Source organism: Miscanthus floridulus, chromosome 6, assembly GCF_019320115.1.
Source record: "Miscanthus floridulus cultivar M001 chromosome 6, ASM1932011v1, whole genome shotgun sequence".
Classification (NCBI taxonomy): domain Eukaryota; kingdom Viridiplantae; phylum Streptophyta; class Magnoliopsida; order Poales; family Poaceae; genus Miscanthus; species Miscanthus floridulus.
This window is the reverse complement of record NC_089585.1, coordinates 115,383,809-115,406,445: the sequence shown is the minus strand read 5'-3', so window position 1 is coordinate 115,406,445 and position 22,637 is coordinate 115,383,809. Positions and strand designations below refer to the sequence as shown.

The following is a 22,637-nucleotide window of genomic DNA, read 5'->3' as shown; positions in this document are numbered from 1 at the left end:
GCTTGTTTGATGTCGATAACTCCAGTTATGTCGTTTTTAAACTACTACTACTTTTCTGTCTTAGTTATGTGTAGATCTGAAACATTGGCATGTTTGAACTAGTTAGCTTTGGAATAAGCTTTTGGTGATAATGACAATATTGTAGAAAATTTCATTAACTTTCCATAAAGTCTAGTATCACCTTCTTTGGATGTCTGGATCTCCAGTTATGGATAAAATAAGTGACTGTTATGCTGCTGCCTAGATTTCTATACATGTGCTAGGTGATTGCTTTAGCTTGCTCTTGTTTTGGCTTAACGTGTTGGTTAGTTCTTAATCGATGTATGGGTGCAATATGTGAACTTAAGTTCACTTGTGTGTCATATCTAATATGCTTGCTACCCCTTTATAATAGGTCGTGTGATGTTTAGTTAAATAATTCTAGGTGTCTATGTCTTGCATGATCTTATGTTTGCCTTGAATGTTATTATGTGATGCATCTCGTATTACCATTCTTTATATTCATGCACTTGCATCTTGCATCTCATCTAGGTACGCTAGATGAATCACGTGAAGGACGGGATGTTGGAGCCAAACCCGAAGATGGAAGGACCCCTGGAGTACATGCCTGAACAGGGGATGCTCACCAAGCGAGTGTCGTCTAACAAACTCTAACCTAGTGTTGGATCACAGGCAAGCCTCAGAGCATTCTAAGTCTCTCATGTTTTTATAAATATCTTGAGTATCTTTTATTGTTGATGATGCATTAAGTATAGGAATTGGTTGGAACCAATTGTTGTATTATATCCTTACCTTGTCCAGATAAAATCCTATGAATCCTAATTAAGTGTAGGATCGAATGATGCTTAGCTATGCTTAGACCGGTAGAAGTCGGGTGATTTCCTATCACCTGCGAGATGTAGGATGAGTTCTGTTCACGGTTAGATATATTTGCTATCGTGGAAAAGAACCATGTATTAATAATGAAAAGAGACCGGACGGGATGATGGTAGTGCAGCAACAAGGCATGGAGGTCTTGGGTGTCAATCTATCCCCGTCTATATTTTTTAAGGACCAATTCGTTGTACGTCCTCATATCATGTTGAACGCAGTCTAACACTTAGCTAGTCAAATAAGTCGTTACGACCGCGAAGCCTATTAATTCGACTCAGACTGAGAACAGGGGGTCGTGCGCATTCTGAAGACAGTAAAAATATGCTTGAAGACATTGACGTGAGTTCAAAGATATCTAAAAGTCCTACATTTCGTGGCAGAGTGTCACCCTCGGCAACTCCAGAACTGCTCCGATAACTGACCCACCCTCCGATGGAAACTCCAAAACTGCAGAAACAGTAAGTACCGCTAGCTGGGGGGTCGGTGCCAAAATTATAGCCGAGGGCAGAACAGGGACCGGACCGGTGCGCGATGCCACCATCCATTCCTTCGGGCGCGGGGTGATTTGATCTGATTCTGAACAGGTGATGTGGCCACCTTGTTCACTTGTGAGCTGTCCCGTTTCCCGAGGTAACAGCTTTGCTTCCTTTCCGAGTGAGATGCACAGCCGGGTTCGCAGATCACATCGAATCTTTAAATGCATACATAAAACATTAAATATAAATAAAAAATAAAACTAATTACATAGTTTAGAAGAAATTCACGAGACGAATCTTTTAAGCCTAATTAAACTATGATTGGACACTAATTACTAAATAACAACGAAAGTATATCATTTTTCAAAAAATTTCGCGAACTAAAAGGCCTCAGCTTCACCAGGCGCGCGGTAGGGCACGCATGCATGGCGACAAACGCCAGTTAGGTTGATTCCGTCACCAAGCACGTACGTGCGTACGCGCCGCGCGTGCACGACGCGACGACGAGGAGGTGAGCTACGTACGCTCTTGCTAGCGGCGTATAGCTGCTTCCTGCTCGCTATATACCCGTCCATCACGCGTCGAGTCGTGCGGACGCCGTCCTCTCTGCTCCATCACCCACATGCCACGGCCTCACCACCTGGCCTGGCCGGTTGGCCACGCGTAGTCGTCGTCACTATTCACACTCAGTAGCAGCATCCACGCCATCCATCGGCCATGCCAGCCGAGCTCTCGCCGCGCCTGGCCGCGGCCACCTCATCCGCGGCCTCGTCGTCGCCGTCCCCTCACGGCGCGCCGCGGATCAGAGCCGGCGAGCAAGACGACAGCAGGCTGCCGCCGCCGCCGCCGACGGCGGCCACGACGCTGGATGGAGGCAGCAGGAAGCGCCGGCGCGGGGCGTGGGACCCGCGCGCGAGTAGCTGGGCGACGGAGTGGGACCGCGCGTACCTGCTCGCCTGCGCGGCGGGGCTCATGGTCGACCCGCTCTTCCTGTACGCCGTGTCCGTCAGCGCGCCGCTCATGTGCGTCTTCCTCGACGGCTGGTTCGCGGCCGCGGTCACCGCGCTCCGGTGCGCCGTGGACGCCATGCACGCCTCCCACCTGCTGCTGCGGCTCCGGGAAGCGTGCTCGCCGAGGCGGGAAGACACGGACGAGGAGGAGGCGCAGCCGGGGCGCGACGACGCACGCGGCGGCGGCGGCGGCGTGCTGGAACGGGGGAGGTCCAAGAAGGGGGTTTTCTTGGACGTGCTGGTCATCCTACCGGTGATGCAGGTGCGCCGTCGGTCCCTATCCGTGCATGATTCTCGTGTCTTCTTTGAAAATTGAGATGCTAGTGCTTTCATCTGTCTCTTCTTGGGCAAAAAAATAGAAAAGGAGAAGAATTTGATCAATTTAGCTGGGGCGGACTTGCCGCCCGGCGACCTCAACGAACACGCGATGGAACGCAACAGAGTTTTTGTGTTATCTGAAGGACTGAATATATATTTTTTCTATAACAAATACTCATCATAGTTAGATTTGCCCGGTCTCTAAAACTTTCCTGGGCCCGCCATTTTAGCATGAATTTCTCGGTGGACAATGTTCCGTACTCCATGGTGACAGAATAGAAACAATGTCCAAACAAGACCATTGGAACAACGGAGATTTTTTAAGGCTTCGACATTGTCAACGTCCATTAGTCCCTCCTAAACCATACTCCTACCTTCCATTCCGTGGCAGCATGCTGAATGCGGCATCGCATTTCCCCATCACATTCTGCCGAGCAAATGGCTGCATGTGATCCGCTGCTCCTCCGAGCACTGGCCACGTCCCACCTCCGCCATCTTTCTGGCGACTGCCGCTCTGGCGCTCTGCACCCAGTAACGTGCTGTGACCTGGGATGCCGATTATTTCTAGTGGTCTCTAGGCTATCTCCAACGACGATGCGTAAAATACAATACTCATTCGTTTTTGGTATCGCTACATGTAAAAAATTCAATACCTATTTAGCATCTTCTTCAACAATAAAACTGAAAAGAGAATTATTTCTGTAAATGAATTTCTAGAAGAGAGGATACCCATATTTGAGTTGTGTCTCTCAGACAACCTAAAATAGGTCTCCCGTATAGATATTCTGTTGGAGACTAATTTTAGGTCTCTTGCTATCCATTTTAGGTTTTGGTGCACATATGGGTTTCTTGTTGGAGACAGTCTTAGACGGTCATTTCAAGCAGCGATCTGCACACGTACGAAAGTCAGTTTCGTTTATACTATCTCCAACAACACCTAAAATACAAGACCAATTCAATATTTGGGTAGCGCTACAGTCAAATGATTCAATACCCATTCGATATCCTCTCCGACAACAGAATTTAAAAGAGAATCATTTCTACAAATAGATTTTCAGAAAAGAGAATACTCATATTTGAGTTGTGCTTATCAGAAGAAATATTGATTTTAATCTCCAGTTACCTATTTTATATCTGGGTGGTCCCCTGTTGGAGACAGTCGTATCGGCTGGCTTTGCAGCATGGGGCCATTGTGCTTTGCGCAATTCAGTAGCCTGCAATGCATGCTGGACTATGCAGATCGGGCCCGTTCATCAATCGATGTGAACCAACAATGCGTTCGATCAATCAATGCAGATTTTAACCTTCTTTCCAACTGATGCCCAAACGACCCCCACTTGGAACTGTGGACTGTGGGCGGGGCCGTCATCTTTTCAGCGGTACCATGTTAGACATGTATAAGATGGCAACGGGATGCACCTATCGGGTATTGTCGGAACGTTTTTTTCTCCGTTACGGAGAATTCATCCCGTCTTTGTCTCTGTTAACTGTCTCGGGTATAGATTTTTGTCCATCTTCATACCTGTCGGGTATCGGTCAGATAACAGATACTCGATGGGTACTGCATACCCGACAAACAAGGACAATTGGGGTCGCAGCTTTGCAATCGGAGACGTTTCTTCTTCATCCGGGTACAAGTGTCGGAGGCTCGGAGATGCCGAGAAGAAGGAGCGAGATTGCGAGGAGGACGAGCAAAGGTGGCAGAGAGACCGAACTGAGGAAGCGAGGGGCACGAGTGCTCGTGAGGCAGGCATGCTTGTGCTGCTGACGGAGATAGTGAGAAAAAATTAAACTATGGTTCTTAGAACACACAAACTATATATATGATTGTTCAAATTTAGACCAAAATACCTATGTTGAACTTCTTTGGGTCTAATACTCGCATGACAACTCAAATAGTCGGGTTCCCCAACAGGTAACGGGGACGGATAAACAGGAACATTCCTGTACCCGCTATACCCATCGGGGATGGATTCTTATCCATTTAGATATCTACGGGTAAAGATATGATTTCATCCCTATCTCCTAGTGGATCAAATACCCGTCAGGTATTGGATATCGGGGCCGTTGCCATCTTTAGGCATGCATGCCGCGTGACCATTTTTGTGCGTTCGCAGGTGGCCGTCTGGGTGGCGTCGCCGGCGATGATACGCGCCGGGTCGACGACCGCCGTCATGCCCGTGCTGCTGGTGGCGTTCCTGTTCGAGTACCTGCCCAAGATCTACCACTCCGTCCGCGTCCTGCGCCGGATGCAGGACGTCTCCGGCTACCTCTTCGGCACCATCTGGTGGGGAATCGCGCTCAACCTCATGGCCTACTTCGTCGCCGCTCACGTGAGTCGTCCGTCCTCTCTCTCGTTTCACCCTCATCTGCCTGCATACTGACTGATGATGTGTCCGTCGAAGCATATTGCCCCCTCGACGACGACGGCTTACACATTTCGGTGAACTCGTCTCGTCGGTGCATGGAAGTCAATAGCATCCCAGCTACTCCTTGCCCAACCACCGCAACAAGGAACCATACAGATATCAAAACTCAAAATGGATAACAAGAGATTCAAAATTAGCCTCCAACAGAATACTTATACGAAAGATCTATTTTAAATTGCCTGAGAGGCACAACCTAAATAGGGGTATCCTCTCTACTGGAAACCCATTTATAGAAAGGATTCTCTTTTATGTCTGGTTGTTAGAGAATATGTCGAATATGTATTGAATCTTTTGCACGTAACGCTAAAAAAACGAATGGATATTGTATTATAGGTGTTGTCGGCAGAGATAGCCTAACAACGCAAATGTGACCAGGCATTTTGTCGTGAATGCACGGGCATCTTACCACTAATGGCCTCTCGGAGAAAGACGACGCCTGGGATGCCATGATTCTGTGACAGCTAGACATGCCATTCTTGGTTACAGGCGGTGGGCGCGTGCTGGTACCTGCTCGGCGCGCAGCGGGCCACCAAGTGCCTGAGGGAGCAGTGCGCCCAGGCCGGGAGCGGGTGCGCGCCCTGGGCGCTGGCGTGCGCGGAGCCGCTCTACTACGGGCGCGGCGTGGCCGTGGGGACGGACAGGCTCGCCTGGGCCGGCAACGCCACGGCCAGGGGCACGTGCCTCGACAGCGCCGACAACTACCAGTACGGGGCCTACCAGTGGACGGTCATGCTGGTGGCCAACCCCAGCAGGGTCGAGAGGATTCTGCTCCCCATCTTCTGGGGACTAATGACTCTCAGGTGAGAATGCTGTCGCAGACGAATGTTCCTAGCTCCATTATTGGATCGACCAATGCGTATTATGGTGGATTCATGGTTTCAGTAACTTGGTCTGGTTACTGATCGTGCAAATGTTTTTTCACTGCTGCTGGCGCTGCTCAGCACCTTTGGGAACCTGGAGAGCACGACGGAGTGGATGGAGATCGTGTTCAACATCATCACCATCACCGGCGGACTCATTCTCGTGACAATGCTCATAGGGAACATCAAGGTAATAATAATAAATAACGAAACGGTCACGGTCACTCAAAACAGGGATGCCCGAGTGCGTGCATGTGGTCTGTACGATCGTCTCGGCTGATGGTCGACGATGCATGCGAACGGCAGGTGTTCCTGAACGCGACGACGTCCAAGAAGCAGGCGATGCACACGCGGCTGCGGGGCGTGGAGCTGTGGATGAAGCGCAAGAACCTGCCCAGGAGCTACCGGCACCGAGTGCGGCAGTACGAGCGGCAGCGGTGGGCGGCCACGCGCGGCGTCGACGAGTGCCGCATCGTCCGTGACCTGCCGGAGGGCCTCCGCCGGGACATCAAGTACCACCTCTGCCTCGGTCTCGTGCGCCAGGTACGCAGCAAACGCACGCACCGACACCGACGGGGCGTGACGTCTCGTCAGTTTTGGCCGCGCTGCTGGTGCATCACGTGCTCGTCGCGCGCGTAACTGATGCGGCAAGCGGCACAACCGCAGGTGCCACTGTTCCAACACATGGACGACCTGGTGCTCGAGAACATCTGCGACAGGGTCAAGTCCCTCGTATTCCCCAAAGGAGAAGTTGTAAGCTCAACGACCAACATGCTGATTTGGTTTCCCTTTAGTGTCTCCGATTTTTGGCAAAAACCAAGATTATATTGATCTCTGCTTATTATGACTCATCAGATTGTCAGAGAAGGGGACCCAGTGAAGAGGATGCTGTTCATCGTGCGCGGCCACCTGCAGAGCAGCCAGGTGCTCCGCAACGGCGCCAAGAGTTGCTGCATGCTGGGGCCGGGCAACTTCAGCGGCGACGAGCTGCTGTCGTGGTGCCTGCGCCGGCCGTTCCTGGAGTGGCTGCCGGCGTCGTCGTCCACGCTGACGACGCTGGAGAGCACGGAGGCCTTCGGCCTGGACGCCGCGGACGTCACGTACGTCACGCAGCACTTCCGGTACACCTTCACCAACGACAAGGTGCGGCGCAGCGCGCGCTACTACTCGCCCGGGTGGCGCACGTGGGCGGCCGTGGCGGTGCAGCTCGCGTGGCGCCGGTACAAGCACCGCAAGACGCTCGCGTCGCTGTCCTTCATCCGCCCGAGGCGGCCGCTGTCCCGGTGCTCGTCGCTCGGCGAGGAGAAGCTCCGCCTCTATACCGCGCTGCTCACATCGCCCAAGCCCAACCAGGACGACCTGCTGTGACTGAGATGCATGCATGCGCTGAGACATCTGCAATTCTGCAGTCTGAACAGCGAGCCATGGAGTACGGGCTGTTCAGCGGAGTTGAAGCAAAATGCAGCAAGATTAGGGGGGATTCAGCTAGCAAGTGAATGGCAGAAAAGAACTCGAGCATTGGAGCTCCATGTGTACGGCATTACTGGTTGAGTTGACTGGTTCTCTGTTGCATGCGCGGATGGGCCTCTCAAACTATTTAAGCCTGGCTTTCTTCTAGTGCATGTGCAGCACCTAACAGTTTTTTTTTTCTTTGTGAATATACACCAGCCTGCCTAACATGTCAATTCACACTCACGGTTACATGTTTACAAGTGATAGGGGAAAAAATGCAGATTCTCATCAGGCATTTAGGCACCAATACAAAGGTGATAAGAAACCTAGCAAAAACATATACTCGATCGCCGATGGCCAACATAACTCAAAACTGACAGAATCAAAATAGATATATAGCTAGAGAACATATTGACCTACATCCAAAACAAATGCATATCTCCAAGGTAAAACGAATAACATCTGAATCGCTCAGTTTGCATCACGAGGTAACAAAAGAATTGGCAAGGTCAAAATTTGGTATCAGAAGCCTTGCTAGGCTAAGCTTCGAAAATAGTGGGACAGCAAAACTGATGCAAGTAGTACTAGTAGCATCTAGAACGTAAGTGGACTACAAAATTGGGAGATTTGAATTTATATGCTACTTGAGTCCCTTCCAAAGATGAACCGCCTCCCCCAATCTGATACGACCAGCATCCTTGTGCGCCAACTGAATTGTTTGCTGTATTTAACAAGAGCAAACGACAATGAAAACCAGCATTCAATTAGATATATGTAAGATGGAACATACCGAGACCGGAACAAGAACATACCTTGCATAGACAGAATACCACAGCCATTGGGTGCTGTGTCCAACATGTACCCAGTCACCAGGCAATTGATAAGCAGTTTGCTCTCCACCCAGTGGAGCGAATTGCCCAAGATGCCTGTACCTGTACATCACACGACAAAAGATTAGTAATTGCTCGGTTCCGGACGAACAATCATAGCCATGCAAATGGAAGTAATATTCAGTTACACATCAACTATCAAGTACAGCTAAGTTACAAGTATGTTTTTGACAGAATTTAGTAATCTAGATCAGTTACTTTACTTCCCCCATGGGGAGGGATATGATAGCTTGGAAAACGGACCTGAAAGGTTTGAACCGATGGCGCCCTGCACCTCTGATCCTTATAGGACCCTCAGGATATTCTTCACACGTCTTTATTCTGTTGAAGCAGTCTGCTAGGTAACTTCCCTCTTGTGCGGCAACCTGAACCAACAAGCACTGCAACGTTAGCACATAAATTACAGAAGTGATCTTGCCACTCTCTGAACTCATGAGTCAGCTGGCCTCTAAAGCTACACGTGAATACCTGAGCTGTTGCTGGGAGCATCTTGACTTGAGAGTCCACTTGAGCTAGGGCCCTTTTGAACTGTTCGATATCCAGTTCTTTCAACTCCTTGGAGCTACCATCCGAGTCTTTAAGTAGATCGTGGAAGCCCTTCATTTGGTTGGATTTAAGATACAATTCCACTTGTGGGTATCTCTCATAGATGTCTCCAAGAACATCTTTTATTTTCTTCACAGTTAAAGTGCCAGAGTTATCCTTGTCTGCTACTCGGAATATGGCAGCAACATCTTCCTGAAAATGTTAATATGACCCAATAAATATGTAAGCACATTCTAAATACTACTCCCTCCAGTCAGCTTCATATGATGTTTCAGACAGCGATTTTGACCTGCTTGCAGTTTTATTTTGCTGTCTGAAATGTCATATAAGAAGGGTGGGCCTGGTGCAAGCGGTAGAGTCTTACCGCCTGTGACCGGAAGGTTCCGGGTTCGAGTCGCAGTCTCCTCGCATTGCACAAGCGAGGGTAAGGCTTGCCACTGACACCTGTTATGACTGGGAAAGTATATCACCGAAGGAACCGTGGCTGACCAGTGGGGCCACCATGAGGCTGGTGCCTAGTCACGTGAGGTTTAGTTATCAAGAGTCCTAGATTTCAGGGATTTGTTATTCAGTCAGTTTGTTATTCGAGTCAGGATTAGATTCAAGTTGTTAGGATCAATTGTATAAGTACCAAACTCTAGTTGCTTAATGGAAAGGAAGCCTGGGATTGAGACTCACGTCTCCCTTGGGCCCCCAGCCTATTCTCCTGCACGTTATTCTCCTTCCCATCTACTCGCGAGAGCTCGACGCCGGCCACGGCACCTCCAGTTCGCCGGCGTCTCTTCAAGCCACGACCTCCAGTCCACCACCAGTACAATCTCAGGAGCCGAAGCGCTAACAACTTGGTATCAGAGATCATGGCTTCCTCTGGGACTTTCTCCTCCTCCGTTGTGCCCTCTACCGGCTCGGCCACGTCACCCGTCGCTTCCTCGGGCGCAACCACACTTCCCGTCGTCTCGTCGGCTCCGGTGACAACCTCCGGGACGCCGGCGCCACCGCCAGCGCCGCCCACCATCGAAGAATCATTGGCTGCCCTGGTACAGGCGCAACAACAGATGGGCGCCATGTTTGACGGCATGCAGCGCCAGATGGGAGAGCTGTCTTTGCGGGTGGCCGCCATCGAGAGCCTGTCCTGGTCCGTCAGGACTCGCCATTGCTGCCGTATTCCGATCCGCTCCGCCTGCAGTATGGCATGCCGGGGTATGGGGGCATCCCAGCGCTTCCGGCATCAGGGCCCGTCATCTCCGAGATTCTGCCTACGCCGCCATTGCCGGTGCCCACGACGTCGCTTCCGGTGTCACCAGCTGTAGGCTCACAACCGCCACAGACTGGCGTGCCGATCCAGTCCATTCAGTTTCCGTCTTCACCGTCGCCGATTCCGTCCCTGTCCTCCATCCTACACGGGCCGGTCTACTCGTCGGCCACGGTGCTCCATGACTTACCTCCTCGTCTGCACGGGCAGCAGCAGTCTGAAGGCGACGGGGAGAGCCATGGAGTCCCCAAGTACCACAAGCTGTCCTTTCCTGTTTATGACGGCAAGGAAGATCCCCTCGGCTGGTTAAACCGCTGTGAGTCGTTCTTCCGCGGCCAGTTGACTAAGGAGGCAGACAAGGTGTGGTTAGCTTCGTTCCACATGACCGGTGATGCCCAGCAGTGGTATTATATCATGGAGAGGGACACCGGTAGGCCGTCGTGGGAGAACTTCAGACTCCTGTGTCACCAGCGATTTGGGCCGGCGCTCTCCACCAACCACCTCGCCGACCTTGCCCGACTGCCGTTCACTACGAATGTTGACGCTTACATGTCCGCGTTCCAGGCGCGCTTAGCGCACGCAGGACGGCTGCAGCCCCTCCAGCAGGCTCAGCTATTCACAGGTGGCCTTCCGGAGCACATCAGAATTGACGTGGAGTTGCACGAACCTCAGGACCTCCATCGTGCCATGCGTTTGGCGCGTGCTTATGAGCGTCATAATGCCGCAACAACGCTCGCGCTCCCTGCCCCGTCTGGCCGGCCTCCACGTCGCCCTGCCCAAGGTCAAGGCAGCCAGCCGTCCACAGGGGTGTCGGGGTCCCAGACCGCATCATCAGCATCCTCTCCACGACCCTTCAGGTTCCTGACACCAGCAGAGATGAGCGAGCGCCGCAAACAGGGCCTTTGTTATAATTGTGATGAGCCGTATGTGCAAGGCCATAAGTGCAAGCGTCTATTTTATTTGGAGGCTGCTGATTATATTGTCGAAGAGCCAGATGATTCAGATGATGACAAGCAGCCCATGAACACTGCTGCAGAACCTCCAACGATATCGCTGGCTGCCATCGCCGGCGTACGGACGGAAGATACTATGCAGGTATACGTCCAGATCGGCAACGTGCAATGTCTTGCGCTGCTGGACTCAGGATCTACTCATAATTTCGTCCGAGAAGATGTTGCCCGCCGGGTCGGCTTGCACTTCGATCCATGCCCCGGCGCGGGCGTCATCGTTGCCAACGGGGATCGAGTAGCCTGTCGCGGCCTTGCTCGTGACGTGGGCATACGGATCGCGGATGAAAGCTTTTCGGTGGACTGCTACACGATTCCTTTGGACAGATGGGATATGGTATTGGGCGTGGCATTCCTTCGCACGCTTGGGCCAATATTGTGGGACTTCGACGATCTCTGTATGGCGTTCACGCGCGGTGGTCACCGCGTGTTCTGGAGGGGAGTCGGTTCTACTCGCTACGACGTACAGTCAACGCAGCGCCTCAACTCCGTCCGCGCCACGGAGCAAGCAGTGCTTGACAGGCTGCTCCTGTCCTTTGAAGACGTCTTCTCCGAGCCTCGCGGGCTGCCCCCGGCCCGTGAATGTGACCATCGCATTCATCTGAAATCAAACACGGAACCCGTTGCGGTGCGCCCCTACCGGTACCCACAACTCCAAAAGGACGAACTCGAGCAACAGTGTGCAGCGATGCTACAGCAAGGCATCATACGTCCTAGCACCTCAGCTTTCTCCGCGCCAGTTCTTCTCGTCAAAAAGCAAGATGGCTCTTGGCGTTTTTGCGTGGATTATCGCGCCCTCAACAAACACACAGTGAAGGATAAGTTTCCGATTCCGGTTGTCGAGGAACTGTTGGATGAGCTTCAGGGCGCACGGTTCTTCACAAAACTTGACTTGCGCTCTGGATATCATCAAGTGCGCATGCACGCAGCCGACGTCGAGAAGACAGCCTTCCGGACCCATGAAGGCCACTTTGAGTTCCTGGTGATGCCCTTCGGGCTCACGAACGCTCCCGCCACGTTCCAGGCCTTGATGAACACCGTTCTTCGCCCGTATCTTCGTAAGTTCAGTCTTGGTGTTTTTTGACGATATTTTGATATACAGCCCTTCATGGTCTCTACACCTCCAACACATGAACTTGGTGCTCTCGGCCCTTCGGGAACACCAATTGCGGCTTAAACGATCCAAGTGTGCGTTCGCGACGACGTCCGTGGCATATCTGGGGCACATCATTTCATCGGAGGGCGTCGCCATGGATGGCGAGAAGGTGGCAGTAGTGGCCAGCTGGCCGCAGCCCCGCTCAGCGCGTGGTCTTCGTGGTTTCCTCGGCCTCGCAGGGTACTATCGCAAGTTTATCAAGAATTATGGAACTGTTGCTGCCCCTCTCACTACTTTACTTCGCAAGGATGGTTTCACCTGGACAGATGAAGCAACAGCAGCATTTGACGCCCTCAAACAAGCTCTGTCCACTGCGCCGGTACTGCAGCTTCCTGATTTTGATCGACAGTTCACAGTGGATTGTGATGCTTCGGGCTCGGGTTTTGGGGCAGTCCTACACCAGGGTCAGGCGCCCTGGCCTACTTCAGCCGACCATTTGTCCGCCCGTCATTTGAAGCTGGCTGCATATGAGCGCGAGTTGATAGGCCTGGTCCAGGCGGTTCGACACTGGAGGCCATACCTTTGGGGGCGTTCGTTCACAGTACGGACAGACCATTATGCCTTGAAATTTTTGCTCGACCAACGTCTTTCTACAGTGCCGCAGCATCATTGGGTGAGCAAGCTTTTTGGCTATGATTTTGTGGTGGAGTATAGACCGGGGCACTTGAATACCGTCGCCGATGCCTTGTCCAGACGGGAGGATGAAGCTGCACATGTGCTGGCTCTGTCAGGACCTTCGTTCCAACTCTATGATGACCTCCGTCAGTGAACTGGAGCACGATGCAGCCCTCCACGCGCTCCGTGATTCGGTGGTAGCTGAGCGCGGGGCTCCCTGGCGTGTGGAGCATGGCCTCATCCTCCGGGGCTCACGAGTTTATGTGCCGGCAACTTCAGCGGCGCTACCAGTGGTGCTCCAACTTGCCCATGAAGTGGGTCACGAAGGAACTCAGAAGACACTCCAGCGCTTGCGCCAGGATTTTGTGGTTGATCATGATCGCCGGTTGGTTAGCGAGTTAATCCGTTCCTGCCCGGTCTGCCAGAAGAATAAAACTGATCACCTTCATCCAGCAGGCCTCTTGCAGCCATTGCAGGTCCCAACGCAGGTTTGGTCTGATATCGCGCTGGACTTCATCGAGGGCCTTCCTCGGGTCGGTGGGAAGAGCGTCATACTCACGGTGGTTGATCGTTTCTCAAAACATGCTCATTTCATTGCATTGAGTCACCCCTACACTGCTGCAAGTGTCGCTAAAAGCTTCTTCAAGGGCATTGTTCGTCTCCATGGGTTTCCAGCCTCCATTGTCTCGGATCAGGGATCCCGTGTTCACTGGGAATGTGTGGAGAGATCTGTTCAAGCTTGCTGGCAGTCAAACTTCGGATGAGCACTGCATTTCACCCACAGACGGATGGTCAGTCCGAAGTCGTCAATCGTACTATTGCCATGTATTTGCGGTGCATTACTGGAGATCGGCCTCGTTCCTGGATTGATTGGTTACCGTGGGCCGAATATTGTTACAACACATCTTATCACTCCTCGCTCCGGACGACACCATTTGAGGTGGTGTACGGCCGGCCTCCGCCAGCCCTTCTGCCCTACACGGCCGGTACTGCACGGACTGATGCTTGTGGACGGCTTACTTCGTGACCGTGACGACTTCCTTGCAGAGGTACGGGATCGTTTGTTGCAGGCTCAGGCATATGCTAAGGAGTCCTATGACGCTCGCCATCGGCCCCTGGAGCTTGCTGTGGGCGACTGGGTCCTCTTGCGGATCCTTCATCGTCCAGCCCAGTCTTTGGCGCCGGGGTTTCGGGGCAAGCTCGCCCCCCGCTTCGCTGGTCCATACCAGATCACAGAACGTGTTGGACAGGTGGCCTATCGTCTTCGTCTTCCGGAGCACGCGCGCATCCATGATGTGTTCCATGTGGGATGTGCTCAAGCCCTTCCATGGCACACCACCAGAGTCGACACCGCCGCTTCCTCCACTTCGGAACTGGCCGGGTTCTTCATCGCCCTGCCCGTGCCGTCCGGGGTCAGCTTCGTCGCGGTGTTTGGCACGTCTTGATTCAATGGGACGGTCTTCCAGATACTGAAGCTACTGTGGGAGCCCGTTGAGGAGTTTCGCGCCCTCTTTCCGGCGTTTCAGCTCGAGGACGAGCTGTTCGTCGAGGGGGGGAGAGATGTTATGACTGGGAAAGTATATCACCGAAGGAACCGTGGCTGACCAGTGGGGCCACCATGAGGCTGGTGCCTAGTCACGTGAGGTTTAGTTATCAAGAGTCCTAGATTTCAGGGATTTGTTATTCAGTCAGTTTGTTATTCGAGTCAGGATTAGATTCAAGTTGATAGGATCAATTGTATAAGTACCAAACTCTAGTTGCTTAATGAAAGGAAGCCTGGGATTGAGACTCACGTCTCCCTTGGGCCCCCAACCTATTCTCCTGCACGTATTCTCCTTTCCCATCTACTCGCGAGAGCTCGACGCCGGCCACGGCACCTCCAGTTCGCCGGCGTCTCTTCAAGCCACGACCTCCAGTCCACCACCAGTACAATCTCAGGAGCCGAAGCGCTAACACACCCTTCCCCAGACCCCGCACAGAGCGGGAGCTCTCTGCACTGGGTACGCCCTTTTTTTTATAAATGTCATATAAAGATGACTGCAAGTAGTATAATTGATTTCTGCTACGCAAAACATTGCAGCAGCATGTATCTTACTGAAAAATCCATTAATACAGTTATACAGCCCATTAAACATGCATGTAAGAAGATTGTGCTAGCTGACACAATATAGAATTTATTTGATACAAAGTATTTGTATTTATATTGACAAAACAGACATATCAGTAGCTAGGAACTCAACACTAAAGCAACAACAATTTTCTAATTAGTTCCTCTCTGTGTGACAACAGCAGATACTTTTGGTATTAGAGACAGATTATAAAAAAAGGTAAAAGACAATACACACAGTTGCCATTCTTAAGAACAAGCTAGATGCAGGTGTCAGTTTGAACAAAGAGAGGAGGCCACGAGTAGTAATTTTGATAAATAGGTGTCATACCCATGGTGTGCTTATTGGTATAACATGTTTTAAAAATTGAGTAGCATGAACATACCATAACTTTTCTTTGAGCAATTGTTGTGCAATCACCAAGAGCATATACATCCTCACACCCTTGAACCCTAAGCCACTCATCAGTAGCTAGTACACGCCGATTCCCCTGCAAAAGTCATGTTGATATTAAACTTGGTGTGTACATGGGCAATTTTCACTCGTGAAGAGAACAAGAATACAAGATATACCTGACCAACTTGCTTCATGAAATCCATAATGATGGGACGGGTTCCAATTCCAGTTGACCAAACTGCCATCCCATAAGGAACAGCGACCTCTCCTGTAGCAGGATTGGTCATGGTAATATCCTTATCAGACACCTTCACGACCTTAAAATTTGTCTTCAAATCTATGCCATCCCTCTTGAACTTCTCTTCCGCAAATTGAGTGATTCTTTTGTCAAACCTAAATAAACCATGAAATATTTATAAAAAGATTGCAACAGATCTAAATATATCAGGAGGCAACAAGTGCACTAAACACATAGGCTGATTCAGGAGATTTTTCTTGAGCCTTTCATATTATAACTTCATAAACATACGAAGCACCGCATAAAAAATAGCAATTATGAGACACCAAATCTTCAGAAACACTTTTTTTTGTTCTTTATTACAAAAAAGAAAAAGAGGACACATCTAACCATTTCATTTGGTCTCTCCACATAATTAGAATGAGTGAAGTAAACATCAAATCAAACGAGTTAAAAGCATCAAACGAACTTACATTGTAAGGATATGACCTCCTGCTTCAATTACTGAAATGTTTACATACTTCTTTACATCAGGATACAACTTTGCCAAGTCTTCATTCACAAAGTCGTGCAACTCTGCAGCAAATTCAACCCCTGTTGGGCCACCACCAATAACAACGAAATGAAGGTTCTTCTTTCTCTCTTCCTCAGAAAGGTTTGGAAGGGCAGCTCTTTCAAAACATTTCATGACACTCTTCCTGATCTTTTGAGCATCTTCTACTTCCTACAATAGTAACACTATCAAAAGGCATTCAATTGTACAAAATATATTAAAAAACGTTAGGATCATTACATGTTACATCAAGAGCAGCATAAAACAGCAGGTCATGGATAAACACAAGTAAACCAAATAATAAAATTTAACTTTGCTCTAAATCAAACTAAACTAACTTTGACCAAGTTTGTAGGGAAAAAAACACCAATATCTACAATATCAAATTAGTCAATTAGTTCCATAAAATTCTCTATAAATCATGTCTTGATAGTGCATTTATTTGAACTTGTAGATGTTAATGTATTTTTTTCTAAAAACATGGTCAAAGTTAGAAGTTTTTCGTAGGACAAAGCTAAAGTGACCTATATAATTGAAAATGTAGGGAGTAGGACCCAAGGTAAATCTGGCATCTATATAAACATAAATAAATAGCATGCAAAACCTTGTTCATCAATTCAACTAGGTACTTCATTGCTTCACTAGGCCTTATAGTACTTACCTTTAGGAAATGGCAATTCTCAGTAACACCAGGGGTGTTGAAAGTATTAGGTCTAGCCCCAACACTGACAATCAGGTAATCATAATCCACAACAAATTCACCGTTTCCATTAATGTTCGTCCCAACATCTGATCTGCAGTGGACTTTTTTGTTTGTTGGATCAATCTTGAAGCACTCAGCCTCCCAAAATCGGAATGCACCATTTCTCTACAGAATGTTATGCACAGATCAGTTGCAGAACTAGCACTTTATTATACATATCAATTGTACAGTCCATAATATATCCTATGTACTGACACAGATTAAAAAAAACAAAAAATATGATCATATCATAGCCATAAGTACTACAAATTTGGAGCATATTCCCTTTTAGAGCTATATGGACATACCTTTCTCACGATATTGCGAATTGGCTCCACGATACTACGTGCTTCAACTGTGCCACATGTCACACTTGGCAACAAAGGAGTGAAGGTGAAGTAATTGCGAGGTGATACCACATGGACATCATACAAAGATGTGTCGATATTTCTCAAGAAACTTGCACCTGCCCATCCAGTTCCAAGGATAACCACCTTCTTCTTGTTTCCAGTCCCATCACAAATTTGAAGAACCCGGTTATCTTGACAAGCATAAGTTAAGGTGCTAGCTCTACAAAAAAAATGTTGAAAGTGTCACTCCTGAAATATACAAGTGAAATGACACTACACTGAGTAAAAAAGTGAAGTGTGCCTGTTGGATTGCCATAACATTTAAAACTGAAGTTTCCTTGACACTTTCCTGATATATCCACAAATTGATAACCACATCTGAGATTCATAATAAAAGTGTTTTAGTACAAGGGCTAAAGATTGTTTTTCTTTCTGTATTATGCAACCCAGGAAACAATTCCAAACTGCTAAAAAACGTTTGCTACTTTTTAGTGATCATCAAACAGCATAATGAACAACTACATGTACTGCTGCGGAATTAGAAACACATTCCAGGTACAGGAACTAAAAAAATCTTCTGCTACCTCTTTTTTTTTAAAAAAAACAACTACCTCATTAACTAGATGACAAATAATAAAAAGCATATTCACACATATAGCATTTACCTTGCAGTACATTATTCATTCTCATGTTCGTTTCAAAAATAATTCATTCTCATGAGACATTGTTGTAACAATCTTAAACACCTAGAGCACCTACTGCCGGCTCCCTAAATCCCAGATTCAAAAATATACCAGGTTAATTCATCAACAAAACAAGGATAAACTGTGAAACAAGGACAGCATGATTTGAATTGCATGCATTGGGCATCATATATATTCCACAAACACTCGATTAATTTGCTGGATCACAAATTCGAAATCACAAAATTATTGTATGAGACCCCATAAACACTCACAAATACTAAACCTAGCACATATTTTAATATTTTAACATGGTTTTCACACTGACTTCAATAAGCAAATATTGTGTGCTTTTAACATACCAAGAGCAAAACAATGGACCGGTCCAGGTATAGGAAGATAAATGAAATTTTTGTCTTCTATCATCTCACTCAATCTCAATGACCAATGATAATAAGCACATAGATACATAGTGTTACAATACATGGACAACATAAATCAGCTTAAATACCTGGAGAACCCTATGGGGGGTATGACCCCAGATACCCACGGCAGACCACATGGGGTGCGCCCTCAGGGGCGGCCCAGCCCACAAGACGAAGCCTTGCGGGACACGACTCTGGTCGGCGCCTTCCGCAAGACATTTGGAAGATATCCCAAAGATACTACGAGGTCTGTTAGTTTCCAAAGGGTACCAGCAGGCTAATTCAACCACGAAACAGGCTAATTCAATACAAGAATACTTACGGTTTGGTCTGCCGGCTCAATTTCTTGAACCGGCGGTGCCTGCCCGAGCCCCCAGGTGCAGCCGTGGGGTCGACTCCCGTGCTCTGCGGGGGAGGTCTCGGCTCCTCCACAATCGACCTCTTTTCTGTCTGCTGCTCTGGGGCTCTCTCCGCCTGCTGCTCCGGGTTTGCCTCCGCCTGTTGTTCGGGGACTTCCGTCGCTTGCCCCGTAGGGACTCCCGTCATCTGTTGTACGGGGACTCCCGTCGTCTGCTGTACGGGGACTCCCGTCGTCTGTTGTACGGGAACTTCCCTCGTCCGCTACTCGGGGACTTCCCTCGTCTGTGGATCAGGGACTTCTTCGCCTCCCCTTGATTGACTCCCCGTGAGAGTGCTGCGCGGAGGCTCCTTCGTGCTCGGTGGAGGATCCGTCGGAACTTCATCGTCATCCGACTAGTCGAACACAGCGGTCCTCCACGTTCGACTGGTCTGATCATCGCCAAGCGAGATGCCACCCGATTTGATGGAAGCAGAACCCGTCCGTCTTCCTCCTCTTCTGGGCCAGGCTCATCTGCCGCTAGCCCTCTTCCCCCGGGCTTTCTCCGACACCGTGGGAGAACTCTCCGTCCGATCAACAACCGTGCCTCCGGAGTCCGGCAAGATACCGATGGCACTTCCTTCAGGTTGAGTTGATGGTCGTGCATCCACAGCGGGTGGCCAATTGCCCTTCGGCACACTTAGAAAAGTACACCGCCCTATCCTGTGAATGGATCTTTGCATAGGTAAATCAGTCTGCTGCTCGGCAATGAAGAAGGATAAAATGCATCAGGAATACACAACTGAGATATTTACCTGAGGCAGATTTTTGCAGTTGAAGGGCCTCATATACCCTGACATGTTAAAAGAGGAAAACGGAGCGAATAGTTCTGTAGCCCGCTCTTCACAAACGTTCCTCGACAGCAACTCCGGCCTCTCTCGGGTACCGTCGGTTTCCCCCTTGAACTCGAAGGCTGGATGCGCTCTCTTCTTACAAGGCTGCACGCGGACGTACTATAAAGCTTGCCGCTATCAATCCGCCGTTGGTTCTCACGCCCTTTATCAAGGCAAGAAGCTCCTTCACTTGCTCCATGTCAGCGCTGTTCGGCGTTTCCGACCAGCTCCTCTAGGTTCTCCAGGGATGTGGTCGGCGTCGCAGCGGACGGCTGGGTGGCTCTGTTTCATGTAGAACCACCTAGCGTTCCACCCCTTCAAAGATGTGTTCAGTGGCACAGTAAGATACTCGTCCGTCATCCCATCGCACAGCTGAAGGTACACCCCGCCGACCACTTTGGAACCACCGCCGCCTCTCTTTTTCAAGCCAGAACAGGTAACGAAAGAGATTGAAATGGGGGAGGATTCCGAGATATGCCTCACAGAAATGGATGAAGATTGAGATGTGCAGAATAGTATTGGGAATGGAGGTTGCATAGACTAATCACCCAAAACTCCAACAGATCCCTCAGGAACGGGTGAACAGGAAATTCCAACCCGCGCCAGAAATAATCATCGAATACCACCACTTCATCGGTATGCGGGGTTGGTAAAGACTCACCGAGGGCCGGCCGCCATCCGGCGGTAGCACGGTCAGGAAGAACGCCAGCCTCCACCAATCTGTTAAGCTCCGCCTCTCTCGTTCGCGACGGCACCCACTCTTCGTCCCGCCGGGCGCCGGCGCTCGCCTTCTTGGGGCTTGTTTTGTTCGATTTGGCAGCTCCTTTCTTCGGCGCTATCTCTCCGATGTGATTGGGGTTTGGCGGAGGAAGCAAATGTGGAAACGAAATCTGAAAACGCGAGGATTGAGGATGAGGACGGGGTGGCAGAGTGGCAAAGGTATGAATGCGGGATGCGGCGGCGCAGTTATAAAGCACTTTCCCCACTCTCTCGCATTCGAGGGTTTTTGGGAAACCGTGCCCGCAGTTTGCTCCCTTCCAAATTCTCTGACGCAGATTAATGGGCCACAGCCTGGGCTTTCGTGTAACTGCAGCCCACAGTTGCTCATTTATCGCCGTTGTTGGTTATTACTCGTCGAATAATCGCCGACTTCTCCACCATTTATCGAGGCTCAGTAACAATTACTATACAGCCATTACTCCGGTTTTTTCTATAGGGTGGAGTTTTTCAGATATCTTCGTACATGACTAAGGGACTGGTTGCCTGCTCGGTCGGTCTTTTTAATATTTTTCTGTTTTTGACCCTGGCACCACGTGACTGCGTCACCTACTGTCAGGCTCGGAGACTAAGTGGGCACACTTCACCTTGCGGTGAATATGCTCTCTCTCTCTCTCTCATTTTAGGGCTGCGCTCGAGGACTGGCTGCCTGCTCGGCTGGTCTTTTGCTATTTTTCTACCTTGGACCCTGACACCATATGACTACGTCATCTAGCTCGGGGACTAAGTGGACACACTTCACCCCGCCTCCGCACCTGGGGCACGACTCTAAAACTGAAATGCAACGGGTACCAGCAGGCTAATTCAACCACGAAACAGGCTAATAAGGAAGCATGATCTGATTCGCATTTTTACATATATTGCTCAACTCCCAGAAATATTCAAGTAAATTGCAAGATTGCTAATTTAAGATCACATTTACTAATTTATCTAGCACATTCAACAGGGTTTTGATACGGACTGCACATCAACGCAGCGTTGCTTTAACAAAAAAAAAAACTTAAGGAAACGAAATAGCGGAGAGGTATCTACGATGGCGTAACAAAACTGTGGTGTTACAGGTCATCATATATCGAAGAGACCTATATTCTAAAAAAAATCCAAGCAATTTAAAATTCAATCATCGGCCGAATAACTTAAGAAAAAAACCCCTTAACGCGTTGCTCCCAGAGCGTGGAACACAAACGGAAAAGCTCACCCAAAGCTAATGAAACTACAGGAATTCAGGAAGCTATGGCGACAGAATGCACCAAAGCACACGGCCCGACGCAGCACGACGGCGGCGCGGTTGACGGATCAATCAATCAACTAGCAACGGAGGTGGAAAAATCACGTGGTCAAAAAAAACAAAACAAGGGGTGAGGCCGCTGGACGCACCCGACGGCGAAGAAGACGAGCCCCTTCTTCCATTGCGGAGTGCGGCGCACCGCCTCGGCGGCTCGGCGCACCATCGACAAGCCGTTGCTCGCCATCGCTCGCTGGCAACAGCCCGGGCTCCCCCGATCGCGTCGACGTGGGATGCGCGCGGGGCAATGGTAGAACAAGGATGGGGAGGAGCGGTTTGCTCGCTTCCCAAAACACTCGGCGGCGGACGGGGACGAGGGCGAACGAGGAGCCTCCTCGCCTTCCGGGGCGTGCCTAATATAGGAGTACTAGTGGAGTACAGCACGCACGAAGCCTTTCCCTGCCTCGTCGTGCCAATGCCTACTTTCCATTCCAACCCTCAATTGAACGCGAAATAACGTAACCTTCGCGGCACCTACGGAAGTACAGAACGCGGAGACTCCCATTTAGGGATGAGTTTGGAAATTTAAACTATGAAGGGGCGAATCAGGGATACAGCCAGGACAGCTCGCGCCCAGGTTGCTTTCCTTTTCGTTCGGTCGCGGTCGGTTACCATGTTCGTACATGCACGCCCGAACCCCCGGTACGTACAGCATCTGACGTCGCAGGGATTGTCGGCCCGTGAACGTGGACGGCCGCGATGGTCGCGAGAGAGCAGGGGTAGGCGAGGCGTGCGCCGGGCGCCGATCATAGAAAGAAAGAAGTAAACGCGGAGGGGAGCGCGGGGGTGCTGTCACAACTCACAACAGCGAGAGTGCGGCGGCACAGCTGTAAGGCCAGCCGCTAGGGTTTTCTTTTCCTTATTACTCCCTGTCCACTGCTGTCTTCTTGGAAAACATGTGATTGTTTTCTGGCATAGTCCCTCGTCCTTAACAAATGATGTCACAATAGCATACAAGCATCGCCT

At 49.9% G+C, this 22,637-nt stretch overlaps 2 protein-coding genes across 2 annotated transcripts; one reads left to right on the top strand and one right to left on the bottom strand.

Annotated features, from left to right (window-relative positions):
* Positions 1 to 1,964: 1,964 nt before the first annotated feature.
* LOC136459159 (cyclic nucleotide-gated ion channel 4-like) lies at positions 1,965 to 7,602 on the top strand. The gene is made up of 7 exons (XM_066459053.1): positions 1,965 to 2,621; positions 4,795 to 5,010; positions 5,593 to 5,906; positions 6,048 to 6,156; positions 6,273 to 6,509; positions 6,633 to 6,719; positions 6,822 to 7,602. Exons 1-7 carry the CDS (start codon positions 2,067 to 2,069, stop codon positions 7,332 to 7,334), a joined length of 2,031 nt encoding a protein of 676 aa, XP_066315150.1. The 5' UTR covers positions 1,965 to 2,066; the 3' UTR covers positions 7,335 to 7,602.
* Positions 7,603 to 7,867: 265 nt separating this feature from the next.
* On the bottom strand, positions 7,868 to 21,983 carry LOC136456681 (external alternative NAD(P)H-ubiquinone oxidoreductase B3, mitochondrial-like). Its single transcript, XM_066456619.1, has 10 exons — positions 21,764 to 21,983; positions 17,230 to 17,491; positions 16,841 to 17,047; positions 16,100 to 16,350; positions 15,565 to 15,781; positions 15,378 to 15,482; positions 8,777 to 9,046; positions 8,552 to 8,673; positions 8,231 to 8,350; positions 7,868 to 8,139 (listed from the first exon to the last, which is right to left on the bottom strand). The coding sequence occupies exons 1-10, from the start codon at positions 21,856 to 21,858 to the stop codon at positions 8,052 to 8,054; spliced, it is 1,737 nt and encodes a 578-aa protein (XP_066312716.1). The 5' UTR covers positions 21,859 to 21,983; the 3' UTR covers positions 7,868 to 8,051.
* Positions 21,984 to 22,637: the final 654 nt, after the last annotated feature.